The sequence below is a fragment of the Silurus meridionalis genome, chromosome 18 (genome assembly GCF_014805685.1).
Source record: "Silurus meridionalis isolate SWU-2019-XX chromosome 18, ASM1480568v1, whole genome shotgun sequence".
NCBI classification, from domain to species: domain Eukaryota; kingdom Metazoa; phylum Chordata; class Actinopteri; order Siluriformes; family Siluridae; genus Silurus; species Silurus meridionalis.
The window spans coordinates 21,780,590-21,802,633 of NC_060901.1; the positions used below are offsets into that span (position 1 = coordinate 21,780,590).

The 22,044-nt window shown below is 40.4% G+C and overlaps 1 protein-coding gene across 3 annotated transcripts; it reads left to right on the forward strand.

Annotated features, from left to right (window-relative positions):
- The first annotated feature begins 453 nt into the window (after positions 1 to 453).
- Positions 454 to 21,566, forward strand: aig1 (androgen-induced 1 (H. sapiens)). Of its 3 annotated transcripts, XM_046873501.1 has the most exons (6): positions 456 to 739; positions 3,569 to 3,724; positions 7,215 to 7,316; positions 18,018 to 18,133; positions 19,981 to 20,144; positions 21,125 to 21,566. In XM_046873501.1, exons 1-6 carry the CDS (start codon positions 599 to 601, stop codon positions 21,157 to 21,159), a joined length of 714 nt encoding a protein of 237 aa, XP_046729457.1. In that variant the 5' UTR covers positions 456 to 598; the 3' UTR covers positions 21,160 to 21,566. The 3 variants fall into 3 exon arrangements, with proteins under 3 accessions (XP_046729458.1, XP_046729457.1, XP_046729459.1); XM_046873502.1 differs by lacking the exons at positions 19,981 to 20,144; positions 21,125 to 21,566 and adding an exon at positions 19,716 to 19,966 and having other exon boundaries at positions 454 to 739; XM_046873503.1 differs by lacking the exons at positions 456 to 739; positions 3,569 to 3,724 and adding an exon at positions 6,233 to 6,501.
- Positions 21,567 to 22,044: the final 478 nt, after the last annotated feature.

Genomic DNA, 22,044 nt, shown 5'->3' on the forward strand with positions numbered 1-22,044 from the left:
TTGACATTTTATTTATTCTATAAATTTTTTATAAATAATAATAATATACATTTTATTATTTATTAAATAATAAAAAAAACACTATAAGGATCACAAAAGTCAGTAAAATGGGATTAAAACAAACGTAGACATTTTGTTTCTTTATTCTTTATTTTCTATCTTGGGGCCTCCAGGAACCCAGAAACATCTCTAAAGTGGAACGAACATTATTTATATGAATTACAGAAATTTTATATATATATATATATATATATATATATATATATATATATATATATATATATATATATATATATATATATATTGTAATGATTATTATATAATATATAATATATAATTATTCCTTTTTTTTAAAATGGTGCAATCCAAAGTTCAATCCATTGCAAAATTATTACTCTCGGTCATCATAAAACTGAATCTGTTACCACAGCAACAGCCTCCCTCCCTCCATCCCTCCATCCATCCTCCTCCTTCCTTCATCCCAGCATCCTTTTCCTCCTTCACCGACTACAAACAACAGCGGGAGGTGAACGGGAGCTGTTTTATATAAATATATATATATTTATTTATATATATATTTATATAAAAAAAGAACATCATGGCGCTCATTCCTTCTCAAATCCTCAGAGTTGCCATTCTAATGTCCTACTTCTCCATCATCTGCAATTACAAAGCCATAGACATGCCCGCACATCAGACCTACGGAGGGAGCTGGAAGTTTCTGACTTTCATAAATTTGGTAAGTTTTCCTCCAAAAAATAAAAGAACGAAAGAAAGAAATGTACATGCAGGCCGGGAGAACCCGTCTGCATGTCCTTCTGCACGAGTGTGTGTGTGTGTGTGTGTGTGTGTTTGAGGTTCTTCCTGAGTGTGCAGAACCTAGATCTGTAGATCAGGGTGCAAAGAGTTATCATCATCATCATCATTAATAATAATTGCACTATAATTAAAAATCTGAGTCGCGCCTGCTTGCGTTCTGCGCATGCGCAGCTGGTTATTATACTTGCTTGCTCATGACTCATGTTTTCCACATAAACTCCTCGGGTTTTTCGTATTAGTGTGTTGATTTAATAGGAATCACACGTCAGGCGATAATAAGGTCGTTTTTTTATGCAGCTTGGAGAGAAAACTCGCTTGTTTTATCAACAAGACATATAGAGAAGCCAGGTCGCGTCTACGCATGCGCAGACTGTTACAAGCTTACATCTCTTTCCATATGATGGGCTTTTAAAAATAAATAAATAAAGAAATAAATAAATACTGCAATTCCTAATATGCATTTTCTTCATTCTTATATATAGGTTGTTTTTTTATAATTGAAAGTGAATAATTTATTTCTCAGCATGAGGAATATCTTTGGTGCAAACACCTCAAGACCTCTAGTTTGGGTTCACCTTGATGCAATGAAGGAAAAAACAAAAATCTTTTTTCTTTTTTTCGAAGAATCGGTCTGCACTTAATGCACGTTATCAGTATTAACATCACTGCTTAGCAAGTTAAATAAAATAAAATGTCATTCTTCTGTGTGTAAGGTATAAAATATAAATGTAATCAGTTTCCTCAAGCGAATAAAAAGCATGTGGTGACATAAACAAAAACATATACCTATAAATAATGGCAAAAAATCTCATCTTTCTATTAGTCCGAACAAACGACTCGTATGAACTAATTCGTTTTAGTGAATCAAACACAATCAATGCAACCGACTAAACAAAAACCATGCAAGGATGCTTGCTTTAGTGTTGCCACCCCCAATATTTCTCATGCCACCCCATAAAGTGCCAGCCCATAAATCATTTTCTATATCCGCCCCTGGTGCTAACACAATAAAACGTCTAAATGTTTAATCCGAAACATAGTGGCTTAAGACGATGGACCTCTAAGGTTGTGTGGTCACCAACACCACCAAGCTGTTTGAGTTGAGCTGAGTTGTATAAATTGTACGAGGCTCTCGAGAAGGGTGTAAATTTAAATGCTAAATGTAAATGAAACTCAAAGTAGTTGCTGAACTCATACAGTCATGTAGCTTCATCTAACTTGAGGGTTTGTTTTGAAAAACACTCCCTAGGACTACAATAAATGTGCATTTTGAGAACTAGCTAGCTTTCCTGTCAGATTGAATTAGCCTGTCTATTGTATTTTGACTTCTTACATTACCAGTGCGTTTCTACCTTAAAGTACTGCCGCTGTTCTTCTGTCTGACAGGAAAACATGGTGCCCTCCATTCCTGAATGGAGCATTTTATTGCTAACTGGAGTTTCATAAGGAGAAAGTGGCTAATCTTAGCAAGTTTCATCATTGTGCTTTGCTAAGGCCATACACATTAGCCAGCTAGCTTTGGTTTGTGCCAACATTTTGTTCAGTCATGTTGTTTTGCTAATGATACTATCAGCTAGTTTAGCTTTTTAAATGTGAAAAACTGAACATTCTTGAGCTCAAAACACTGCTGTCACCACCAGCGGTGTCTGGTAGCTCGTGTAAATCTTTAGGACACAATTTTAAAGATAAAGAAAGAGATAAAATGAGGTATAGCTAAGCTGAAACGGCAGTAAGTCCTTTAGTAGCGAGTTGGAAAGCGTATAAGCGTACTCGTGAGCACCATTTCTTGCCGTAAATCTGGATCTGTTCACGTTCGCTAACACGGGGTTGGAAATAGTACAACAGAAGGCTTTAATAATGGGGTGATTTAGCTTCGATTTTACATCCAGAGGGCAACATCAACCCCATACAGGAAGGTGTTTCCAGACTTATTTTTAAAGTCTGGAAACACCTTTTAGTGTTTTGAGAATGACACATGGATGTTCCTTTAGATTCTAGGCAACTGTTGAGCTAGCAATGACTAAGAGTCTCATCCCATGCTAGGTTAAACCCAACCTGTGGTAGAAAATAAGAGGTTGTCCACTTTATTTTCCATAGACACTAGGAACAGAGGTCACTCTCAAAACGAAAGATATTGTGTAAATGAATGACAAACGAATGCTAATTCTTTGGTGCTGATTTCACAAACCCATTAGGGTTGTAAATCTTTTTAAATTCAAATACTTTTACCACATTTACATCTTAATTTGCTGGTTCCTGAAACACTCTATGGCCAAACGTTTACGGATGCCCGTTTTGCTTTTTGAACATTCCATTGTAAATTTAGCCCCCATTTGCTGTTCTGATAACCTCCACTCTTCTGAGGAGCTTTTGTGGAGATTTGTGGTCATTCATCCACAAGGGTGTTAGTAAAGTCATGTACTGATGTAGATGAGGTGGTAAGGGGGTGGCATTTTAATTCATCCCTAAGGGTTTTGAGCTCTTTAGCAGGCCATCCAAGTTCTTACACCATATTCAACTAATGTAAGGCAGATCTTTATTGAGTTGGAATTGTGGATAGGGGCATCCTCACTCTGGAACAGGTTTGAGGTCTCCTAGTTCAAATAAAGATGAAATGTCCTTCTAGGAATGAAGGGTCTTTCAATATAATTGTAAGTACAAAATAAGTCACCCATCGTGGACAAAACAAAGTTGGCAGCTGTGCTAGCATTAGTATTAGCATTACCATTCTCTGTCTTAATTTCTCCAGGTCATCCAAGCAGTGTTCTTCGGAGTGTGCGTCCTGACAGACATTTCCAGCCTCTTGATGAAGGGCACGGCCAATGTGGAGCAAGAGAGGCAACTCCGGAAGCTGATCAGTCTAAGGGACTGGATGATGGCCGTGCTAGCTTTTCCTGTAGGAGTGGTGAGTAGCGTAGCTCCATTAATGTTTGTGTTTATACATCTGTTAAGACATCTACAGAGACGCCAATCATGGGCAATCGTGCTATGAACATTGAACATTTCAACGTTTACATAAACAGCAATTTGAGCTACATTATCTGATTGGACACTGGTCAGCCTTCGCTCCTCACTTTCAGAAATGAGCCTTGACCATTCGTGACCCCATCGCCGGTTCACCACTGTTCCTTCCTTGGACCACTTTTGATAGATACTGACCAATGCAGACCGGTAACACCCCACAAGAGCTGCAGCTTTGGAGAGGCTCTGAAACTAGTGTCATCTAGCCAACACAATTTTGAGGACAAACTATTTACTTGCTTTCTAATATATCCCCCCACTAACAGGTACCATGATGAAAAGATAAACAGTGTTATTTACTTCACCGCTCATAATGTTACGTCTGATCCACATGCCATTAAATGGATGCATCTTATTTATATTATCAGAGTATGAAATAGACCTGTGGGAAAAACCCAGAAGCAGGTGTGGTGATGGCCTGGTGACGTAAGCCTAACTGTAACAAAGAAAGCAAGTGCATGAGTCAAAACTTGACATACAAGAACCAAGGAACAAGGAAACAAAAACAAGACTTGACAAGCAATAAGACACAGGAGGATATAATCAGACAATCGATGGCAGACAGACTGGTACAATATAAACCAGGGCCGAGATGACTAAAATCATGAAAGGAGACTGTCTGTGTAAACAAAATGTTAAGCAAGTGTGTATGCTGTGTGATAATCATGACAAAGTTTTGGCACATAACTCACCATTCTGTCATCACCAAAAATGTCACACTTGGCATTATTGCTTAGCCTGGGAACTTGGCACGGGACTCAGATTTCTCTCTGCACATCATTCGCTCAGGGCTGATGTGGGGGAAAAAACAATTATTTTTGCTAATAATGGCTATTTATTTATTTTTTTGTGAAAGGTCTCGACATTTTACATTTCCAAACTGATGTTCTGGATGTCTAATGCAATCATATAAATTTCAATCAACCGAATTGTATTTAATACACGGTCTACCTTGTATTTATTAAAGCTAATTATACTTTACTAATACTAATACGATTCATTGGACTGCGCTAAAGAATACGAGATGGTATCCAGTAGTTTTGACACTAGTTTTTTAACCCGCCAACAGATGGCAGCACTAAGCTGCACGCACAGTCACAAGGTGCATCGACCTTCAAAAGTCAGTCCCAGCAACACAAAGCTGCCACTGCTGGGCCCCTGAGCAAGACCCTTAACTGCTCAGTTGTATAAGTTAAGGTTAAGGGTGTCTGCTAAATGCCGTAAATGTAGTAGAAGTAGTAGAGTCAATTCTCTAAGGTCAGGTGTAATCAAAGTTAAGGGAGGTGGTAGCTTAATGGTTAAGGTTACAAATCAGATCCCAGCACCACCTTTTGGTCACCTCTGGACCCTTGAGCGAAGCCCTTAACCCTCAAGTGCTCAGTTGTATGTCGTTCTGGATAAGTGCATCTCCCAAATGCCGTAAACGTAAATGTACTTTAAAATACAAGGCCTTTTTTCTTTCTCCATTAGCCATTGAGTGAACTGACCAGGTTTAGAGTTTGTAAGAGTTTTTATGCATGGGCGAAATCTAAACAAACCACTGGCCTGGAGAGTCCACACCTCAGGAAGCTGGACACCACAACCACATCATTGGCCCGTATTCACCAAACCTGTCCTTCCAACACGGCTCTGTTTATTTAGCCATCACCGGATTATTTCTGGAAACCGAAAGGACCAATGCAAACAGGATCCTGTCAAGTCCTTAAATGAGGTTTGTTCATTCCAAAGAGGGATTTTCAGAGCAGGTAAAACCACAGGGATCAAAGGTAGTATTGAGGAGGGAGAATGGGAAGTTCCTCCTCACACAGCATGTGCTTTCCAAGGACCTCAAAAACCCAAGAAGTAGTAAAGAGCTTGTTTTCCAGATCATTCGTTTTCTCTTATTTTGAATTGTGCTGTCAGTAGTCAGTTTATAGGGACGTCCTAAGAGACCATGCATTATAATATTTGTTCTTTCTAGTTTTCTCATGATTACGATTTAATGAGTTGTTTTCTCTTGATCTCAACTTAATTTTCTCACAATCTTGACATAGCAAACATTTTCGGGTGTGTATTTGGCATAAGAGCATGTTCTAGAACAACTTTTGTTATGTCGAGATCACTAGAAAATATTATTAGTTTTAGCCTCTAAGGTTTGTGTTCAAGCAGATACGTTGACTTTCAGTGTTTGGGTGGGGTCCGGATCAAGTTACAATTTCAATGCTTGTGTGTCTCAGACCAGCTGAGCATGATTAGAGGTTGTTCCACCCTGAAGCTGTGTAGATGGCCCTGCTTGGGAAAGCAACATGGTCTCAACCACCTGCCTGAAATGTCCACACCTCAGGAAGCAAGACAATTTTGATTTACTGAAAGAAACCACAACAAAGGCACATACACTCCAAACTTGTCCATCCAAAATGGTGCTGTTTATTTATTTGTTTAGTCTAGCTGTTTTGGTATGCCCCCAATCATGATCAGAAGTGGTTACACACTGGGCCTGTATAAAAGGCCTTGCTGGGTGGAGGAACGTGGTCTCCTCCACCTGCCTGAAAGGTCTACACCGTGGGAAGCCAGAAGAAACCACATCAAAGTCCAGTGTCTTACAAAACCCATCCATCCAACATGGCGCTGTTTATTTTTTGAGTTCCAGCTGTTTTGGTCTGCACCCAAGCCTGATTAATGGTTGGTCCACACTTCCACCTGCCTGAATCTACACCCTTTGGAAGCCAGACACTCTTGATTTACTAAAAGAAACCACACTAATGGCTCGTATTCTTCAAAACCTGTCTGCCCAACATGGTGCTGTTCAGTTCTGGCTATTTCATTCTGCACCCAAGTGTAATTTCTGTGTCATCGCTTGCTAAACAAACCACGAGTGGTAATGTTTTTCCTGGGTTTCAAATCGAGGGTTTAATTAATATCATCTAATACATGCTCATGCTCCAAGAACTATCACAACATACCCCTTAAGAGCAATGTTGGATGAAGTACACAAATCTTCCATCATTTATTTTTCTCAAAATGTTTCGCTTCCTGTTGAACTGGCGCTGAAGTGAATAAGTAGATACACCGAGCGCCAATCAAAACAAGTTTAAAACAGAGCGCACGCTCCTTCCTGATTGGATACTTGTTGCGTGTTTGACCGGTTAAGTTTTTCTCCTCATAAATATAAAGGATCTAATGATTTCGCAAAATGTAGTTGAGTAAAAAGTTATTTGACTTTGAAGTGTAGTGAAGTAAAAGTCTCCCGAAATGGAAATACTTCAGCAAAGTACAGATACGTGAATAAGCTACTTAAGTACATTAACCGATTCTATTCACTGTCCCCCGAACTAGTTCTTAAAAGTTGATTACAGATACATTATTTTATTATAAATTCCCTTTGTGTTTTTCAGTTTGTAGTGACGATGTTCTGGAGCCTGTACCTCTATGACAGAGATCTGGTGTACCCAAGACTCCTGGATAATTTCATACCTCAGTGGCTAAACCATGGAATGGTACGTATCATACTAATTTTAAACGTCTGATTTTGAGGCTATCAAAAGTCAAAGCAACCAAAGATTGCTTGGGAATATTTGCTAAAAAGAATTGTACTGACTACCGTACGATTCGATTCGATTGTACAGTCTCGGTTTTGTAATTATCTTAAAAGATTGCAGAAGTCTGCAATACAACAATAAAACTATTACGCTCGAATGTCCTTGCAGTAAGATCGAAGTGAAAAGAACAATTAGTGCCTTGGTTACGTGTGAATGCAGGAAGGTGACATTTTGGTGTCAGGTGGAACCTACAGACTTGGAACATCTTTTGGTTTTTCTTTGTTTTTTTTCAGGGTAAATCTGATGATCAGCATTGTTTCTGTTCTGAACCACAGAACGAGTCATTATGAATCACTGAAAGGAATTTTAAACAATCGCAGCGAGCAACTGGAAACCGTTGTGGTACTCGTAAGCTACAAAAATGAACTTGACAACCGAAAGGGAAGAAAAGGAAAGGAAAGGAAAGGAAAGGAAAGGAAGCATTGATACCCAGACGAGTGAAAAACAATACTGTACAAACTAATGTCCAATTTCTTTATAAGTGAAAAACCCTTTATAAGAGAGAAATGATTATAGTCATGTCCAATTCTTTAGTTACCATATTCTTCACAAAGATTGGTAAAAAAAACCCTCTGGGCTGCTCCTTTAATAGTATTGTACACTATAACGAGCTCCACTACACCCATGTGTTCTTCACTAGTTTTCTTGTTCATCCCAGTGCAGTTCATTTGGATTTAGGTGCGATGACTGGGCAGAGCGTTCAATTAATAGATAGCACTCCAGATGACTGTTCTAAATAACTAAATAACGCTTTCAGAGCTCGGACAAATGCTTCAGCTCATCATCTTGTTGTATGGTGAAGTCGCAAACAAGTCGCAGAGTCCAGACGGAATTGCATAGTGTTTCCCTACTCCAAAACAATCCTATACCATTACACTTCCACCTTCATGTTTGATTGCGCCAACATCTGGTAACGTCTCTCTTGGTCTCCATCTTAAATAGGTTCTTCTGTTAGAGCCACAAATGTCCCATTTGGACTACCCAGAAGTCGTTCAGTATCCAATTTTTGTGTTATATGTTTGTTGCATAGAAACACAAGATACATGCGTCTCATGGGTTTCAAAACCTGTAGGAGACTTGGTGTTTCCAGACTTTCGACAGGATCTGTATAGTATAGTACACAGTCAAATGAAACCAAAGACCAACAAATGAACCCAAAACAAAACAAAACAAAACAACGAACAAACAAATGCATGCAAACAACACAATAACACACCATGTCCATATAATAATAAATAGTGTACATATGAACATTTGGTGATGATTTGCAGAGAAATTCGTGCAAAGAAATTGAAACGAAGGTGTTTGAGTGTTTAACTGTGTGTGTGTCAGTACAGTCTCTTATTCAGGCTGCTTATGGGGATAAAAACATTACACAGTCAGTTTTAAAGGCCCAAGTGCTCCTATTTTTCTGTAATTCTATTACCTAATCACACCCATTGCTTCCCCCTAAACATCTGTTTCAAAGTCCTCATGTGATGCCTCCTGACCAACACGGTCCTCGTCACCTTGCGAAAAACTTTCCATTTATACAGCATTCGAAGAAACGATTTGGAGAAACACGAGTCATTTTTAGCACATCTCGTCGTTTAATCAACACCTTTGCCACTGCTTGAAACGCTCAGGCTGGTTGCTATTCTAAACAGTCAGGTGTAAAACACTTCAAGTTTGGAGGTATTTCAGGTGATAAAACAGCCGAAACAGGGGGCAGAAAGAACAAGCGAAGGCCAGCGGCGTCTGGGAATCGAGCGCGAGCGCAGGCTTCGCTGTAACACGACTCATTTCCTCCCATGAGCTAAGGAGAAGCAGAGGACGGTCGCTATGGAAGCGCGGATAAACAAACAAAACAAAAACAAGGTACCATGGAATGCAAAATATTTACAGCGATGTAATCCCGAAGCCATCACGCGGTCAAGATGGCTGAGCTGGACGTTTTTCACGGTTGACACAAATTGTTTACAGTAACTTTTGCACACACTTTTTGGACAAAAGTTTGTGGACACCTGACCATCAGATTTGGATGTGCTTCGTTTTAAACATCTCATTCCACATTCCCTTTTATAAGAACCACCACTCTTCTGGGAAGATGTTTGTGAAATTTCATTCAGCTACAAGCGTGTTTGTGAATTTAGATACTGATGTAGGTGAGGAGACCTGGTGTTCCAATTATTCTCAATAGGGTTGGAGCTCTACAGCAGGCCACTCAAGATCTTTCACATACACACAAACCATGAAAAGGAGATCTTAAAGGAGCTGGGGCTTTGTGCACTTTGGTTTATGTCTCGTAGTTCAAGTAAAGGGAAAATGTCATGCTCCTGCATCCAAAGACGTCCCATGCAATACCCTTCTGTATTCAGGGATTACGAGGTAAGAAGAAATGTAGCTTAGTTTCAAATGTAGCTCATCTTCTAAGAGACCCTTTCAAAATGGCACCTTTTTTGCGCCCTTAGAAAAACTTACATTTTGTTAGCAATCGAATCTGCTCCTGGGACAGACTGCGCTCAGCCAGGGTCATGTTTAATTCACAAGGTTAGTTCACAGGAGCTTTAACTGACGCACAGCCCTGGAGCGGCGGTCATTGTGTATACCGAGGTTCTTTACGACTAATTATCGAAGGTAAACAACCTCTGCATCAACATCGCGCTTTTGTTGTGCGTCCGACCGGAAAGAGTGGAGACAAAGGCGATACGCTGCCCATAGCCTTTTCCTCACCGGAGCTGCCCTCGTTCGCCATCAACTATTCATGAAGCTCTTTTTGGACTTCCAGTAGCCCCGTACTCCTTCTAATCGTCTGAGTCGAATTCGGTATCGATTGATCTCAGAGTGATTTATTTGTGGGCGAACAATTGGCTAACTAGACTCGAGTAGCTGATGAAGTGACAAGAATTCTATACTGCACACAGATTTCGACAAGCACTTTGTCCAACCGAACGTCTCAGGACCTTATTTTTTTCCCTACTCACTACATAACAACCTAATCGCTTCCTCAGTGCCTGGGGTCATCTACATCCTTTTCCAGTAAAGAAAAGTTCACACCGTGCAAAAGCCTCATAGACCTGGAGATTCTTTTTTTCTTTTTTGGCATTCCTTCTGTCGGAGTGGAAAAAAGATGAGCCCACGGGCCAAATTGGATGGGATGCGCTTCAGCAAATTGTCTTTAAATGTACACTCCCGCTGTGATTACTGGTACGTTTCAGACTCGCAGCAGGAACCGAGTTAGGAGTTCTCCGTCCGCAGGAGATGTGAAACTGCGCCACGGAAACAATCAAGAACTTGGCGTTTTTACTTTAAATTAGACAGACAGACAGACAGACAGACAGATAGTTAGACAGGCGTATGAACAGACAGACAGACAGACAGACAGACTGACAGACAAACAGACAGACAGACAGATAGACCGGCAGATGGACAGACGGACAGACAGACAGGCAGACGGACAAACAGGCAGACGGACGACAGACAGATAGACAGGCAGATGGATGGACAGAAAGACAGGTAGATGGACAGAGGTGTAGACAGACAGACAGGCAGATGGACCGACAGCAGACGGACAGGCAGATGGACAGACGCATGGACAGACAGGCGGATGGACAGGCAGATGGACAGATGAGCAGACAGACAGGCGGATGGACAGACAGACAGGCAGACGGATAGACAGATGGGCAGACAGACAGGCAGACTGACAGACGCACGGACGGACATGCGGATGGACAGACGGGCAGACAGACAGGCAATCAGGCGGGCAGACAGACGGAGGTCAGTTATATCTGCACACTGACACTGTGTAGTGTGTTGTATTGTTCAAGCAGCGATTTGTCCAAATGCAGCAAATCCACAGATGTTAATCAGATCACATGGTGCAGCCGCATGAAATTTCCCCTTCACGCGATCTAATGTTGTCCACATACTTTTGTTTATACAGTGTAGCTAGATACGCATGTGATTGATCGCCGCTAGGATAATTCTGCATGGCAACCAGACTTCTTGTTAAGCTTGACGCAGACGTACTCTATAAAAACAAAGATCGCGATTCGCGTGATTTAGTTAATCGTCCGGTGCATAACACGATCGAAAGGAAACGTGTATTGGGACTGAAATGTTATACAATACTAATCCGATGACACGCTCGGCCTTGAACTCGGGGGCTGTGCTGCAAAGCGACGGCAGCGGTGCGAGACACATCGAGCCAAAACATCCAGAAAGAGGAGATCATCTTCTTGTAAGATACTGCCAGGAAAATGTAACACCCTGTTTCTGTTTCTGGAGTTAAGCGAGCTAATTAACACACACACACACACACACACACACACACACACACACACACACACACACACACACACACACACGTGATCGTGTGTTTACTGTGCAGTGTTAAAAAACGGTTTAATACCACACCCAGTGACAATATGAGCATTTATTATTCACACACAACTCATATTTTTATATAGATTTTCATACTCAGTGGCAAGAAACTATTCATAGATCCGAGTCAGTTAAACGATCCGATCCGATCCGAATCAATCTCATAGAGCTGGGTTCTTAAACCGGCCGACTTTGACCTTTAATGTACCACCGGCAGAGAGTTCGGCTCGGCACCGGGCCTCTCGCTAGAACCTGAGTAGAACTGAACAGAGAGTGTGATTCAGCCTGGCACGATCGAACCCAGAACCAGAGGAAACAGATGTGTTTTTCAGGAGACAGATTTAGTTAGCAGATCGGAAAAAAGCGCTCCAAAAACCACAGCAGGGCAAAAACCCATGCTGTTCTCTGATATCGATTTACTTCGGGAAAAATGATAAATAATATTCCGTATTTTTTTTCCAAGTGTATGCTCTTAGTTTAGGTATTTCCTTTACAGTTTTTTTTTTGTGAATAAATGCTTATAAAAGATCAATAATTGCAGGTCTGTTTTTCAATTATCCTTCCAGTCCAACGCTTTTCAGGCCGTGCACAAATAACATACTGGATCCTGCGTGATTTAAGCACCGTGCCGAGCCGAGCCTGGAAAAGTTGTTGTGTGGTTTTCTCCAGCCAAACCCCTTCGTTAAAACGGGTTTGGTGTGAGCTGCTGGCTTTTTAGTTCAGCCTTATTAGAAATATACACTGGAAAGGCAAAAGTATTGGGACACCCGACTGTTCCAGCCATATGTAGTTCTTCCGCAAACTTGTTACCACACAATTCTATAGGACGTCTTAGAAAGCTGTGGCATGAACTTTTCTGGCATTAAAATCTATTTATCTTTTAATCTTTGTGTGTGTGTGTGTGTGTGTGCGTGTGTGCGTGCGTGCCTGCCTGCCTGTCTGTCTGTCTGTCTGTCTGCCTGTCTTTCTGTCTGCCCGCCTGTCTGTCTGTCTGTTTGCCTGCCTGCCTGCCTACCTGTCTGTCTGTCTGCCTGTCTGTCTGTCTGTCTGCCTGTCTGTCTGTTTGTCTGCCTGCTTGCTTGCCTGTCTGTCTGTCTGTCTGCCTGCCTGTCTGTCGCTCACACAATAGTCTTGACTTGAGTAAAACGGTGAAATCCTTTGCTCTCATGCTTCTGTTCTGATTTCTGGGCTCCTGTGAACATTCCAGACAAATAAGAACCTTTCTTTCGTTCCGTGGATGGAAACGTCCGTGCCTGCTAACGCTCCTGCCTAGCAATCAACCAAACCGAACGTGTGAAACGGGTGAAAACACCGAATCAACCTTCATTCCGACGTAAGGCAAAATCCGGCCGGGAAAATCTGACTCATGATTTTTCCATAACATTTTCAAGTAGTCTAAATAACCTGTGTGTGGTGTGTGTGTGCATTTTTCCCCCTTTTTTTAAAATGGCAAACGCATGTTGCAGAAGCGAAACCATGTAAACACGGCGTCTTAACGTTGTTAAGCATCTTCTGGATGTTTTGTAGGATGGAATTTTTCCACCCGGCGTCCTGGGGCGCAAAGCAGAAAAACCACAAGAACGACACAGAGAGAGAGAGAGAGAGAGAGAGAGATTGAAAGAGAGAAAGCTTCCACTTTCAAACGAAAATATCTCCAGCGTATCTTTTATATCTCGGGTGAAACGCGATGCTGACGGCTATATCTGTAACTGTTTATGCTTCCAACATCAGCTCTGGTTTCGTACTCGGGTTTAAACCAGAAGTGGGTGGGGTCTCATCCCAATTCCACATTTAGTCATCATTTGCTCTTATAATAAGCTCCACTCTTCTGGGAAGATGTTCCACTAGATTTTGTTTGTAAGAGTGTTAGTAAAGTCAGGTAGCGATGTAGGTGAGGAAGTGAGGAGGCCTGGGGTGGCATTCCAATTCATCCTGAACGTGTCCAGTAGGGTTTAAGTTCTATAGCAGGCCCCAAGATTTTCCAGACACATCCAGCCCTTGTAAAGCAGATCTTCATGAAGCCGGCTTTGTGCACTGCGAGTCATATGGAGGGGATAGCACATATGGATGAAAAAAGCCGGGTGTCCCGACTAACCATATACGTGGTTCCCCCTGGACACAGAAAACACAACCCGGCTAAATAAAAAACACAAATGAGACGAGTAACCTCACTCCGACCCTGACCCAGCAAGAGGTATTTAGCAGGCATTTCATGGCTGATAAAGGGGACGGAGATGGGCTGTGGTGTCATGTGAGCTCTTCTGTCAGCTGGTAGTATGTCCAGGACAGCCTAGGAGGCCAGAGAAATCTAAACCCTGACCTTGGGAGCACTCTCCCTGACACACAATACTCGCCGAGGGTCAGCCCTTCATATATATATATATATATATATATATATATATATATATATATATATATATATATATATATATATATATACAGTGTTGAGGGTAATAATATAACGAGTAAAGTAACGCGTTACTTTATAAATTTACACATTAATATCTGAGTTACTTTTTTAAAAAAGTAATGCGAGTTACTTTTCAGTTAAATTATTTTGCATAAAAAAATAAATACTGAATTAAAATGAACGTAGTCACGTAGAATCGCGCATTCATACGTGCAAGCAACAGGAACAGAAGCTAGTCAGCAGCGGAGATGGCAAACCAGAGCATTACATTACTGTGATGGAAGTATTCTTATTATTTTGAAAAAGTTGAGGAGAAGGAGAAAGGAATAATGGTTATGTGTAGATTATGTGTTGGTAAAAAGCTCTTGTCAACTGCAAAAAATACCACTTCAAAAAAAAAAAAAAACATCTGCATGCAAAGCACAGCACTACAGATGTGTGTGTGTGTGTGTGTGTGTGTGTGTCTATATAATGAATATATGCAACATTATGCAATGTTGCATATATGGAAATGGAGACAGAAATATAGAAAACTTTTGCCGACATCTGCAGATCTATGGACTGCTCAGAATAAAAGTTTTCCGTGGGAGACACATGTACGATGCCATCGCAGCAGAGATAGAGAGCAAATTCACAGCTCGTTTGCTCTTTGTGGAAAGATAAACTGCCACGGTCACTGATAATAGCGCAAACTTTGTAAAAGCGTTCAGAATGTTTTAAGCTGATGATGAAGCAGAAAATGATGTAGACAAGGACGAGGTCATATTTACGGAATTGCATGATGTTTTACGAGATGACAGTGAAAGGTATGTTCTCCCTCCACATCACCAGTGTGCAGCCCACACCCTTAACCTTATATACACGAACGATAGTTACATTTCTGATGGCGAAGGCAGATTGAAAAGCAGTGTACAGAAGTGCGACTGGAAAGTGTTCAGCCTTGTGGTCAAAATTTAGTTGATCATCTTATTGTTCTCTGAGAAGTTATTAAACATTTTAAATGTTAAAGACATGTCTTTTGCCCTAATATAACTTATTTCTTAATGGAAATTATCTATATTACACCTGTTAAACCTGTAAGGCGTGAAAGAGATACAAGTAACGCAAAAGTGACGCAAAAGTAATATAACGCATTACTTTCCATAAAAAGTAACTAAGTAACATAATTAGTTACTTTTTTGGGGAGTAACTCAATATTGTATATATATATTGTATATATATATATATATATATATATATAATTAAACTTGAAAACATACACAACAATGGCAGGGGTGTAAAAAAGAAACTAGAGTTAGCACAGTGTCACCATTTGTAGTTCGCTAATGCTACGGATCCTTTCGCGTATTATGTCCAGGACGTATGTGGGACGTATCTTTAGAAAATCAAATATTAAATGTAAAAGACGCACACAAACACACACACACTTGTATACACACCTGTTTTACCTAAATGGGGTGTAATTTATTGAATCAATTTAATTTGTGCCAATTAAATCAATTATGCAATTTAATCGTTATAAATAAAAAGTGTATTGGATTCATTCCGTTTTATTTTTATTAAATATTTTTAAATATTTTGTTTTATAATAAATAAAATAATATTTTCAAAAATTATTTTCAAATATTTTATTTATTATAAAATTAAATATTTGAAAATATTTTACTTTATAATAAATAGATATAAAAATATTATTTTATTTATTATTTTATTTATTTATTTTATTTAAAATGTTTAAAACAATTCGACTTTTGATGTTCACAAATGTTAATAATAATAAATAATTAATAATAATAATGTTGTCAGTGCTGGTCTATAGTCAGTCAGAATACTGGATTCTGATTGGCTGGAAGTTCAGGTTGGGTGTTTTTCAGAGGTAGTTTGCGGTCAGTTAAATCTTCATATAAGCACCTGGAACCATAATAACATCCAGTTCCAGTTCCATCCAGACTGAAACAGCTACTGTAAACATCTCCTACTGACCTTCCTGAGATTCAGAAATGAAGGATTTCTGCATTTCTGGAACTTCACATGATTTCCATAAACAGCTCAAAGATGAGAGACGAAAATAAGAGATAGAATGAAAAACAGTACCAGGAGTTCATTCCAACAGCTTCGTTCTTAGAAGAGACGCAGCACAGACGCTTTCTCATGGGAATAAATGTAATCTGATGGCACTACTTTATCTCTGGGTGCGATTCGGAGCAGGATTTTTACCTTATACTGTATATATTAGCAATCAGAGTGAGCGATAAGAAGTTTTCACGCAGTGTGAGATCTGTAGATGATGGTGAGATCTGTGGATGATGGTGAGATCTAAAGACGATGGTGAGATCTGAAGATGATGGTGAGATCTGTAGATGATGGTGAGGTCTATAGACGATGGTGAGATCTGTAGATGATGGTGAGATCTGTAGATGATTGTGAGATCTGTAGACGATGGTGAGATCTGTAGACGATGGTGAGATCTGAAGACGATGGTGAGATCTGAAGACGATGGTGAGATATGAAGACGATGGTGAGATCTGTAGACGATGGTGAGATCTGTAGACGATGGTGAGATCTGAAGACGATGGTGAGATCTGAAGACGATGGTGAGATCTGTAGATGATGGTGAGATCTATAGACTATGGTGAGATCTGTAGACGATGGTGAGATCTGTAGACGATGGTGAGATCTGTAGACGATGGTGAGATCTGAAGACGATGGTGAGATCTGTAGATGATGGTGAGATCTATAGACTATGGTGAGATCTGTAGACGATGGTGAGATCTGTAGACGATGGTGAGATCTGTAGACGATGGTGAGATCTGAAGACGATGGTGAGATACGAAGACGATGGTGAGATCTGTAGACGATGGTGAGATCTGTAGACGATGGTGAGATCTGTAGATGATGGTGAGATCTGTAGATGATGGTGAGATCTGTAGATGATGGTGAGATCTGAAGACGATAGTGAGATCTGAAGAAGATGGTGAGATATGAAGACGATTGTGAAATCTGAAGACGATGGTGAGATCTGTAGACGATGGTGAGATCTTTAGATGATGGTGAGATCTTTAGATGATGGTGAGATCTAAAGATGATGGTTAAATGATGGTTATAGTAAATGCATCACGAATACAGCTGTTAAATCTGTGTAATGTATTTGTTAAAGGGAAGGATGGATGGAGACAAAAAAAACAGAAAGGAATAAAGGACTCAGACAAATAAAAGAACAGAGAGGAATGAAAGAGGAAAGAACGGACATCAAATCTAATAAAATAAGAAGAAGAAAATAAGTATTTGGACAAATGACAGAACAGGGCTGAGGGAGGGAGGAAGGAAGGAAAGAAGGAAGGAAGGAAGGAAGGAAGGACAAACAACTAGAAAAAAGAAAGAAAGGACATAGACAAATAAAATAAAAGAAATGAAGGACGAGAGTAAATAAAATAACCGGAAGGAATAGAAGAAAGACAACATATACAAACATGAACAAATAGATAGGGTGCAAATAAAAGAAGAGAAAGGAAGAAAAGAAAGAAAAAGAATAGGATCGAAGAATACAAAAATATGAAGGAAGGAAGGAAGTTTATAGACCAATAAGGACAGACAAAGAAAGGAAGAATAGAAGGTGATAGACAAATAAAAGGAAGGAAATTAAGGGAGAAAATAAAAGGAAGGAAGGGAATAGAGAGATAAAATAACAGAAAGGAATGAAAGATAGAAGATGATGAAAAAGGAAACATGGGTAAATAAAAGGATGGAAGTAAGAAAAGGAAATGGACGTGTTGAATTGTGGACGGTAAATGTAGACTCATTTTTTTTCTTTCCCTCCTCTTTCGCAGCATACGACGGTCCTTCCTTTCATCATCATCGAGATGAGAACCACACATCACCTTTATCCCAGCAGGGGGTGTGGCCTCCTGGCTGTCTGCAGCTTCTGTGTTGGATATGTGCTCTGGTAAATAGACTCTCTCTCTCTCTCTCTCTCTCTCTCTCTCTCTCTCTCTTCCTATCCGTGTGCTTTGTCCATCAATGCTTTTCCAGGACTAACCGGAACACGTTTCTCCGAGAGGATAAAATGCTTCTGTTTGTCCGCAGTCACTGTGCAGCACAAACAATAAGGGCCAATCATGTTTCAGGGGAAGAATGCGAGAGCCGAGCGTCTTTAATCATTCATCAGCCCCGAGTGATCGGGTTTATTGTGCACGGCGTGATCAGTAATCTGACTCACTAACACGCGTTTAACTGAGACGTGCCTTATTTATTCTACGTTTAACTTCACAACGTTTCGACGCCACCACAGAGTCCATCAAAAACAGCACTATTATTACTAATCATCAGAACGTAACTGGTCTGAGGAGGAAGAGAAGAGCGAAGGAAAGAAAGAAAGATAGAAAAGAACAGGCAGAAAGGAGACAAAAGAACAGGAAGGAGGAAATAGACATATAAAGGAATAAGAAGGAAGGAAGGAGAAAAGAGAACAGGAAAGGAAGTAAATTGACATACAGGAATTAAAAAGAAGGAGAAAGAAAGAAAGAAAGAAAGAAAGAAAGAAAGAAAGAAAGAAAGAAAGAAAGAAAGAAAGAAGAAAGAAAGAAAGAAAGAAATGGGAAAGAAGGAAGGAAATGAGAACAGGAAAGAAGAAAGAAAGAAAGAAAGAAAGAAAGAAAGAAAGAAAGAAAGAAAGAAAGAAAGAAAGAAGAGAACAGGAAAAAGAAATGAAGGAAGTGCAGAAGGAAGGAGAGAGAGAAAGAAAGAAAGAAGAAAGAAAGAAAGAAAGAAAGAAAGAAAGAAAGAGACAAGGAAACAGGAAAGAAGGAAGGAAGAAGAAAGGAAAGAAGAAAGAAAGAAAGAATAAAAGAAATAAGGAAGAGAACAGGAAAAAGAAATGAAGGAAGGGCAGAAGGAAAGAAGGAAAGAAAGAAAGAAAGAAAGAAAGAAAGAAAGAAAGAAGAAAGAAAGAAAGAAAGAAAGAAAGAGACAAGGAAACAGGAAAGAAGGAAGGAAGGAAACAAGAGAACAGGAAAGAAGAAAGGAAGGAAGGAAGGAAGGAAGGAAGGAAGGAAGGAAAGAAAGAAAGAAAGAAGGCGAGAACAGGAAAGAAGAAAGGAAAGGCCGAAGGAAGGAAGGAAGGAAGGAAGAAAGGAAGAAAGGATGGAAGAAAAGAAGAAGACAAGAGAACAGGAAGGAAGGACAGAAAGAAGGGGCAAATAAGAATATGAATAAAGGAGAGAAGGAAGGAAGAAGATGATGAAACAGGAAGGAAGGAGGAAGAAAGGAAAGAATGAAAAGAACGGGAAGAAAGGAACAAAGGACATATACAAAAGATCAGGAATGATGGAGGGATGGAAGGAGAAAAAGAAAGAAAAACTAAAGAATAGGAAGAAATGTATAACAATAGTAATAGACTCCCCTGTACAACACACACAAACACACACACACACACTAAAAGGTAAAACCAGTTCCCTTGATGGAATCTTTCATCTCGTTTCCTCTTCTGAATCCTGGACTCGACTTTCTATATCGTGTTTTCATCTAAGGGTTTGAGCAGACGAATGGTCTTTCCAGCAGCAGGACCCCACACTCTGAGCGAGTGAGATCTTCACACAGACAATAGGAGCAGTGTTTCACTCGGCCGACATGCTCCTGGTAGACACATCGACACTCCAGTGACTGATTCTGCAGCCTTTCGCTCGGTGCGGCACGACAGACAGACATGAGGACGGAAACGATTGTCATAAGTCTGAAAGTATGTATGAAACGTGACCGTCTCGTTTCCTCTCTTTCTCTCTGTGTTTTTTTGAGGATGTGTTGGGTGTATAACGTGACTGGAGTCTGGGTTTACCCGCTGTTAGAGCACATCGACACGCTGTCCAGAGCTGTGTTCTTCCTCTGCCTCACTGCCCTCACCAGCTTCTACTACATCATCGGAGAAACCCTCAACAGCCATATCTGGGATTCATCAAGGAGTAAGTGTGTGTGAGAAACGTCCACCAATGTACGACCCCAAATCCAAAAAACACTGTAGAAAATACAAGCAAAATGACTAAAATGACTACTACACAAACCGAGACACACATAATGCACATAATTCCATTCGGTGAGGGTTATAAGCTTAAAACCTACGACATACGTGGTTCTCCAAACATATTCTAGCATGACAATGCCCCTGTGCCCAAAGCCATCTCCATGAAGATCTGCTTTACATGGGGTAGAGTTAAAGATCTCTGACCTCATCCCTATTGAGCACCTTTTGGATGAACTACTTCTAAGGTCATGAGTTCAAATCCCTGCACCTCCTTGCTGCTACCACAAGGCTCTCGATCCTCAACTAAGAGAAATGGTTAAGATGTTGGGCCACATCTCAGAAGGTTATGGGTTCAAATCCCTGCAATGCCATGCTGCTACTGCAAGGCTCTTAATGCTCAATGAAGGAAAGTGGTAGCTCCGTGGTTAAGATGTTGGACTTCTTCTCAGAAGGTCATGAGATCACATCCTACACCATCACCCTGCTACCGCAAGGGTCTTGAGCGAAACTCTAAATTCTCAAATAAAGCAAATGATAGGTCAGTGGTTAAGATGTTGGACGACTTCTTGAAAGGTTATGAGATCCAATCCTGCACCTCCACACTACTACTGCAAAGCCCTTGAGAAAGGCTCCTAACCAATGAGCTACGGGTTGAGGATTAAGACCTTGATTACTTCACAGAAGGTCTTGAGATCAAATCCCCTCACCTCCACGCTGCGTCCACAGGGCTCTTAAACTTTTAGCTGGTTGTTGTTATGGTCCACAGTCTTCAAATTCTAGTTTCTTGGCTTGGCGTGTCTTTTTCTTCGCGCCAATTTGCATGACCAAATGACAGCCATACGAACGTTTAACGTAATGATGTGAGAATTACAAGTTAAGACACAACAAACTCTGATGACATTCTCGATTTCTTTTTTCCAGGTTCTCTTGAGTCGAACAAGGATAAAAGTGATTGATCTTTCGGTGGTGGGACGCCTCAGTCGGTACGCTTCCACGTCTCACGTGTTCGGACAGGATTCCTGGACCGAGACACTCGAGGAGGACAAAATAAGCAGTGTAACGACGTTACCGATTGTCCCCATATATTTAGTTTTGGTTCCCTTTTGTCCAGCTTTTTCTCACCGTAACGAAAGCACAGCTCTTCTTCATGGGGGATCCATGAGTTCAATCAAAGGAACGTTTTCAGAATACCTCGAAACATGTATGTATTACTGTACTAATCATATGAATCCAAATCAAACATCTCATTTTCTGTACATTCAGATCATTATTACAGCCTTTATTACAAGTTATAATGCAATACGTTCATCTCTATGTTTGTTCATAACATATATCTGCATACAAATGAATGAATTCGAAGGTGGGTCCAGTTTCGGACCTTTTTTTTTTCCCCACTCATCGATAACAAATCCACCGAACGCTTTCTTGGAACAAATGCGTTCCAGGTTCGTGGATGAGGGAAAAAAAAGTCAGGAAAGAAACATCTGAGAATCAGCTTGTGATAGATTCGTGCGAACGAGTACGTCGTCAGGCGCGGCGTAATGCCGTCTGTCGAGGTGCGGCGGAGGAGAGAAAACGTCTTCGTCTGTCAAGCGCCGTCTCTCGACAGCCCAAAACGAGACTGTCAAAATCGGCACCTTCTCCCGGACCTGTTTTTATCATCCTTATCGTCCTATCATCAGCTCATGTTTCCAAAAAAAAAATACACACGTGAAATACAACTTAAACACACATTTAGTGAAGATTTACTGGAGTGTAACTTCTCACTTCTGTAATTATATCCACCGGGCCAGCATCCTGTCTGATCCTCCTTAGGAAACGTTTATAGACGTTTTAAGTCT

Bases quoted from the DNA above. Each gene is read 5' to 3' on its own strand.
- aig1 (XM_046873501.1), top strand. From the start codon at position 599: ATGGCGCTCATTCCTTCTCAAATCCTCAGAGTTGCCATTCTAATGTCC. The intron at 18,134-19,980 runs GTAAATAGACTC...TGTTTTTTTGAG, and splicing joins TGTGTTGGATATGTGCTCTG to GATGTGTTGGGTGTATAACG. The intron at 20,145-21,124 runs GTAAGTGTGTGT...TCTTTTTTCCAG, and splicing joins TATCTGGGATTCATCAAGGA to GTTCTCTTGAGTCGAACAAG.